The following is a 7,642-nucleotide window of genomic DNA, read 5'->3' as shown; positions in this document are numbered from 1 at the left end:
TTTTCTTCTATGATTTTCTGGAAAATATCTCCTTTGTCTTTGACCTGAGTCTATGCTCTTTTCTCTATTCTTACTCCTAGATTTTCATTTTTTCTTTCTTTTTTTTTTAATGGCTTTTTGTTTTTGTTTTTGTTTTTTTGGTTTTTCGAGACAGGGTTTCTCTGTGTAGCCCTGGCTTTCCTGGAACTCACTTTGTAGACCAGGCTAGCCTCGAACTCTCGAACTCAGAGATCCGCCTGCCTCTGCCTCCCAAGTGCTGGGATTAAAGGTGTGCGCCACCACCGCCCGGCTGATTTTCATTTTTTCATTGTGTATCTGATTTCCTAGATGATTTGTGCAGGGAAGATTTTTAGATTTACCATTTTATTTGCATGGAGTGTTCATTTCTTCTATTGTGTCTACAATGCCCTGGGTTCTCTCTAATTTCTCCTGTATTCTGTTGGTGGGGCTTGCCACTGAGGTTCTTGTTTGAGTTCCTAAGCTTTTTCTTTCCAGATGTATCTTAGTTTCAGATTTCTTTATTGATTTATTTGTGCTTTCAGGTTTCATCCATTTTCTTCTACTGTTTGTGTTTTCATAGATTTCTTTAACTCTTATTGTGTTTTCACACTGCCATTCAGGCATCTGCCTTTGGGAAGACTACACTTGTAAGTGCCAGGATCTGCTTTTGTCTTTGTTGGGTGGGATTTTTGTTATTTGGTTTCTGTTGCCCTCTTTGGTTCTTTAAGGAGAGTGTGACAGCTATATGTTGTTTGTGAGGAAATTCTGTGGACTCCTGATAGGTGTGACCACTGGGAGTTCCAGGTAAAGTGTGTTTCTAGGTGTTGAGAACTGACACTTAGGAATGGGGATGGGTGTCGATGGGTCCATAGGAGGAAAGCTGGCGTCCCCTAGGATCTTCTTAGTCCCCTTGGAATGGGGACAGGGTGAGGGGAGGACACAGCAAGTGATCTGCTGCAGAGCTGGAGATGAGACTGACGATTGGACTTGGAGGGATGGAGGGAGAGGTGGAGAGCTGCAGTTAGAGTACCTGTGGACCAGAGTGCTCTTTGGGTTCCCTGATGGAGTTGGGGGCTAGAGTAATGCAACCAGTGGAGGGAAGGGAGTTGTGTGATGGCCTGGAGATGGGGGCAGGAATGACGAGGAGGCTAATCAGGTGGTCTGCCACAGAGCAGGATGAGACAGGATGCATAGGTAACGATTTGCGGTTAGCCTAGCTGTTTCCTTGGCTGGATATCTTTAGTCTTCTTAAAAATTCTAATCAATTCTGCCTTCTTTCTTTATTTCTTCTTTCATTCATTTGTTCCTTCCTTCCTTCCTTCCTTTCTTTCTTTCTTTCTCTCTTTTCTTTCAGCTTGTTTGTTTTTCTCACACAGAGTCTCAGTATGTAGTCCAAGCTGGTCTGGAACTCATGATACAGCTCACACTGGCTTCTTTTTTTTCTGCGATTATAATTATGTACCACCACTACCACCACCACAGATTTTTACCTTCTTTCTTTTTAAAAAAAATTCCAAGGCCAGGCCAGTTCTCTCTCTCCCCCTTCCTTCTGCCCCCTTAAAGATTTATTTATTTTATGTATGTGAGTACACTGTCGCTCTCTTCAGACATGCCAGAAGAGGGCATCGGAGCCTACTAAAGATGGTTGTGAGCCACCATGTGGTTGCTGGGAATTGAACTTGGGATCACTGGAAGAACAGTCAGTACTCTTAACTGCTGAGCCATCTCTCCAGCCCCAAGCCAGTTCTCTTATAGCCTAATAGATATTATGTATTTGTGTGGTATAGTTTTTTTCCCCTCAGTATTTGGTTCAAAAACCTTTACCAAAGTGTGTGTATTAAGATAAAGTGGCAAGTTGTGGGTACCTTTGGCAGGTCTGTGCCAAGGTATGTGCCTAAGAAATTATGCCACACACCTGATCTAGTGTAAGAGGCTCACTGGGGGTTGGGGATGTAGTGTGATTTATCTTGTGCTCCTGACCCTTTAAAGGATTCCCACTTGCTAGTCACCTGGCCTTTTAAGAACTCTTAGCTGTTAGACTGCTTGACCCTTATGACCTTCAGTGCAGGATCTAAAAAGAGGCTGAGGGAGGAGATTGAGCAGAGTGAGAGGAGAAGGCAGTTGGGACAGAAGATATTGTTAGGAGACAGTAGAGTCAGGAGAAGCTGAGCTGTGCAGAGAGGCTAGAACACTTGTTACAGTTTGGAGCTGCTGGCATTGGGAAAACTGGGAGAGGGACTGTTTAAGCACACTGTTGAGGAACTGAGGGAGGAATGGTTGGGAGAAACTTTTGAAGGTATTGGGCTGGAAACTGAGAGGAATGGGTGGGAAAGGAATTAGATTCAGGGATCTCTTTCTCTTTCTGTCTCTCTCTCTCTCCCTCCCTCCCTCCCTCCCTCCTTCTCCCTCTATCCTACTTTCTCTCCTGTCTAGTATTAGGGAGTGAAACCAGGGGGCTAGATGGTGGGAAAAAGAAGAACCCACAAAGTAGCAAAGACCAGCTACATGGGTGCAATTGAAAGGCTGTCTCAGAGTTGGGATGAGAGAGAGAGACACAGAGAGAGAGACAGAGAGAGAGAGAGACAGAGAGAGAGACAGACAGAGAGAGAGAGAGAGAGAGAGACAGAGAGAGAGACAGAGAGGAGGACAGGAAAAGAAATGAACAAGACAGCGATTAAGAGAGAATGGGAGAGAGGAAGGGAGACAGTGGGAGGGGGTAGGGAGAGACGTAGAGAGATAGATCTGTAGTAGCTATGGTCATTTCTGGGCTGCCTCTGGCACACCTGGTGGCCGTGGTTGATGAATGACATAAGCTGCTGCTGCTAAATCCCCGAGGGCTGTCTGGTGCAGACGTCTGATTGCTGACAGTGTATTTTAAGGAGTATGCAAATAACCACATTCGATTATTTCAGTGCAGTTATAACCTCATGAAGTAGACGCACTTTTGGTTACTTTATGGGCTCCTTTTTCTACCACCCTTCACCCTTCTAACCTCCCAACACCAGGTAGAAGACAGAACGCTAGACGTGAAAGCAGCATTGATATTGTTAGACTACTTCCTGCTGACTAGGGGCGTTGAGTTTCTTGAGAGAAGTTTGATCTTGGGCATGAGGCTATCCGATTTCTTCTCGTTTCTAGTCTGTGCATGACCACATGACAAAACGCAACAGATCTCAAGAACAGCGACCAGCAGGAGAAGCAGCAGCTACAGCCCCTCTCTTGGCTCTAGCACTTATATATGCTCTCAAGAGTCCCCAGAGTTCCAAATGCCATAACCTTGCTGAAACTGTGTATAGCTGGCAAAATCAAGCCCCTGCCAGAGCATGAGGCAAGTCATAGACTCCTGCTGTGGACAATCTGAAGTAGTCCCATATCCCACCCCTGGGATTAAAACCATGGTTGCATACACCTAATCCTAGCACTTGGAACACAGAGGCAGGTGGATCTCAGTGAGTTGGAGGCGAGCCTGGTCTACAAAGTGACTTCAGGACAACCAGGGCTGTTATACAGAAAACAAACAAACAAAAACATATTCCCATATCATTTGTATATTTTTAAGGAAACCAGAATTCTAACTACAGACATGTCTTCGCATTTCTAATGTGTTCTACTGTAAAGTGTATTGTCTTACATAAACTTTCTTTATTGCTGCTCTCTTTGCTCTTGTTCAGCTTCTCAGATATTACTTTAGAGCCTGGCCATTCATGTAATGGCTTTTATATTACAGGAAAATGTGTGTATGTGTGCTACCGGGAACTAACATATTCTTGCTTTCTCCTTGTCTTTCAGATTTGGAGATAGATTATAATGCTGGAAGCATATCTCCAGAAAACCCTATTAATGAAAAATTTCCCAAACAGAGCATAAAGCAATTAGGTAGAATTCTTGATCTCAAGGGCTCCAGGTTTAGTAATGGTCCTAACTGTAGTATATTCAATGGACTACAGGGTTATCAAGAAGGAGATGCTGATCAAACGGTTACTAACAAGGAAGAAATGCCTGCTTATACCAGCCAGACTCTTGCTCACAACATAGAAAAGGCATATGAATGTAAAGAGTGTGGGAAGTGCTTTGGCTGTAGGTCAACTCTTACTCAGCATCAGAGTAGTCATACTGGAGAGAAGCCCTATGAATGTAAGGAATGTGGGAAGGCCTTCAGACTCCCCCAACATCTTACAAGACATCAGAAGTCTCACAGTGGTGAGAGACCTTTCAAGTGTAATGAATGTGGAAAGGCTTTTCATCTTCCTAACCTACTCAAGTACCATAAAATCATTCATACAGGTGAAAAACCATTTGAATGCAAAGAATGTGGGAAGTCCTTCAACCGGGTCTCCAACCTTGTTGCACATAGGATTAGTCATGCTGATGTGAGACCATATGAATGTAATGAGTGTGGGAAAGCCTTTAAACGTCGCTCAAACCTTGTGCAACATGAGAAAATTCATTCTGGTGAGAGACCCTTTCAGTGTAAGGACTGTGGAAAGGGCTTCATTGATCTGTCACAGCTCACTAGGCACCAGAACATTCATACTGGAGAGAAGGCATTTGAATGCCATGAATGTGGGAAGGCCTTCAGACTCCCCCAACAGCTTACAAAACATCAGAAGTCTCACAGTGGTGAGAAACCTTTCAAATATAATGAATGTGGAAAGGCCTTTCATCTTCCTAACCTACTCAAGTACCATAAAACCATTCATACAGGTGAAAAACCATTTGAATGCAAAGAATGTTGGAAGTCCTTCAACCGGGTCTCCAACCTTGTTGAACATAGACTTACTCAAAAGCCTCATGCAACATCAGAAAATTCATTCTGGTGAGAGACCCTTTCAGTGCAAGGAATGTGGAAAGGGCTTCACTGTTCTGCCACAGCTCACTTGGCACCAGAGCATCCATACTGGAGAGAAGTCATTTGAATGTAACGAATGTGGCAAGAAATTCAGAACTGCCACACACCTTGTTATGCACCAGAGTATTCATACAGGTGAGAAACCCTTTGAATGTAATGTATGTGGCAAGGCTTTTCGGCTTCAGGTATACCTTTCTGAGCATCAGAAAACTCACACTTGACTTTCAAGTGTAAGTTCTGTGGGTCAGCCTTCAGAAGTAAGTACCAACTTAGTAAACATCACACAATTCATACTGATGAAAAACCCTATCAGTGCAAGGAATGTGGGAAATGCTTTCGTCAAAGGTCCAATTTTACTGATCACCAGAGTATTCGCACTGGAAACAAACCCTTTGAATGTAAACAATGTGGGAGGTTCTTTAGACTTAATACACTTCTCATTCGTCATCAGAAATCTCACAGTGGCCAGGCAGTGGTGGCGCACACCTTTAATCCCAGCACTTGGGAGGCAGAGGCAGGTGGATTTCTGAGTTCGAGGCTAGCCTGGTCTACAGAGAGAGTTCCAGGACAGCCAGGGCTACACAGAGAAACCCTGTCTCGAAAAACCAAAAAAAAAAAAAAAAAAAAAAGAAATCTCACAGTGGTGAGAGACCTTATGAGTGTAAAGAATGTGGAAAGGCTTTTCATCTTGCCAGCCAGCTTAATTACCATAAAACTGTTCATACAAATCAAAAACCATTTGCTTGTGAAGAATGTGGGAAGTCCTTCAAGCGGGAATCCAGTCTCATTCAACGCAGTGTTATTCATGGTGGTGTGAAATCATATGAATGTAATGAATGTGGGAAAGCTTTTATTCACCGCTCAAGCCTATTACACCGTCAGAAAATTAATTCTGATGAGAAACCTTTTAAGTGTCAGGAATGTGGAAAGGCCTTCGTAGTTCTGGCATACCTCACTCGGCACCAGAGCATCCATACTGGAGAGAAGCCATTTGAATGTTAGCAGTGTGGATCAAGCTTCAGATTTAAGTCTCAACTCAACAAACATCAGAGAATTCATACTGATGTGAAACTCTTTCAATGTGTGGAAGGTGAAACGGACTTTGTTTATGGACCAGACCTTAGCATTCATCAGGGCATCCATACTGGTGAGAATCCCTTTCAATGTGATGAATATGGGGAATCCTTTCAACATCATAACCAATTTTCTCGGACATATTAGAATTCATACTGTAGGAAACCTTATCCCTGTAAAGAATGTGGAAAGTACTTCAATTTGAGTTCAGGAATTCATTCTAGTGTCAAACACTATGAATGCAAGGAATGTAGAAACATTTATAGAATTCAAGCTCTTCAGATAATCCATTAAGGTTTGAAACCATGTGAATTCGAAGAATCAGGAAAAGTCTTTATTGTAAGTGGTGAGTTTACACAACATCAGAAAGTCAGTAATAGCCAGGAGTCTTATGCATGTAAGAAAGGTGGACAAGCCATTGTATGAAAATTTTACTGAACATCAGGGTGCTCATATTGGGAATACTATGACTAAAAATAATGTGGGAACTTTACTCTGGAGATGGTGAACATTGGTATCTTCATATACTGTTAATGTCAAGAAACTCTTTGCAATGAGAATATGGGAAGTTGGTTGTTCAGAGAAGATACTTTCTTGAGAATTTTATGTCAGAAATCCAGGGTAGCGATCATGTTCTTTATTTACTCTCCTCTTGTTAGTTGTATAAATTTTATTCCTCAATCAATAGTCATCCAGGATAATCAATTTAGGAAGAAGAGTTATTGGAACTGAGATGTTATCATTGTCATCATTAACAGTCCATGGGTCCTGTGATATTAGACTGGATGTTTCATTTTTTCATAATTTATTAATGGCCAGCACAGTACCAGCCATGTTATGTCAACAGAGCTATAAATAGATAATTTAAGAGTATTTGATTAGGGGCTGGAGAGATGGCTCAGCGGTTAAGAGCACTGACTGTTCTTCCAGAGGTCCTGAGTTCAAATCCCAGCAACCACATGGTGGCTCAAAACCATCCGTAATGAGATTGGATGACCTCTTCTGGTGTATCTGAAGACAGCTACAGTGTACTATTCATAAATAAAATAAATAAATAAATCTTTTTTTTAAAAAAAAGAGTATTTGATTAGTTCCTGCAAATATTGAAAATAGTAAGGGAGGCTTCTTGTGCTACTGCCACCGTCTTTCTGTCCAGGTGAGGTCCTGCTGGTGTACTCTCCAGCAGGGCTAGAGCTCCTATGTTCCCTTCACTGCCATGCCAGCCCCACACAGCGACAGTCCACCCCCCCAACCCCAGTTCAGCCACCACAACACCCATTTACTTGGTAGAAACAAAACTTTTGAAGCTTATAGTTAACCAGTCAGATTTATATGTCAGTAAATTCTCAGTGCACAAGATACCCACACAATAATTTCAAGGCCAATTGAAAATGGTACAAGCTGCCCACCTAGAATAGACAGGTTACTGTAACAGCCCGATCTGCTACTTTGTAATGGCCCGTTCTGCTGGTCCGGTCCACAGGTCAGGGTCTAGCAAGAGAGAGAGTGGGGATGGAGGGGCGAGAGACGCAAAAGATGGAGACAAGACAGAGTCTGATCAAGTCTCATTTATTGAAAGGAAATCCTGGGTATTTATACCCTTTACCACATGCCTTGCCCTCGTGGACAAGCTCAGCTGAAGGCATTATGTCATGTGCCTAGCAGCCTGGAGACCACGTGCACCTCACTGCTGGTGGCACTAAACAGCAAAACAAGATG

At 42.9% G+C, this 7,642-nt stretch overlaps 1 protein-coding gene across 1 annotated transcript; it reads left to right on the top strand.

Moving 5' to 3' along the window:
- The first annotated feature begins 2,741 nt into the window (after nt 1-2,741).
- Nucleotides 2,742-6,887, top strand: LOC114633006 (zinc finger protein 780B-like). Its single transcript, XM_028781612.1, is given in 4 exon segments — nt 2,742-4,780; nt 4,782-5,065; nt 5,068-5,318; nt 5,498-6,887. Coding segments are annotated over 4 exon segments (2,157 nt in total). The 5' UTR covers nt 2,742-3,731; the 3' UTR covers nt 6,071-6,887.
- The last annotated feature ends 755 nt before the right edge of the window (nt 6,888-7,642 follow it).

This window comes from Grammomys surdaster, unplaced genomic scaffold (genome assembly GCF_004785775.1).
Source record: "Grammomys surdaster isolate TR1022 unplaced genomic scaffold, NIH_TR_1.0 485, whole genome shotgun sequence".
Classification (NCBI taxonomy): Eukaryota; Metazoa; Chordata; class Mammalia; order Rodentia; family Muridae; genus Grammomys; species Grammomys surdaster.
The sequence above is the reverse complement of the archived record's forward strand: the minus strand, read 5'-3'. Positions and strand labels throughout refer to the sequence as shown.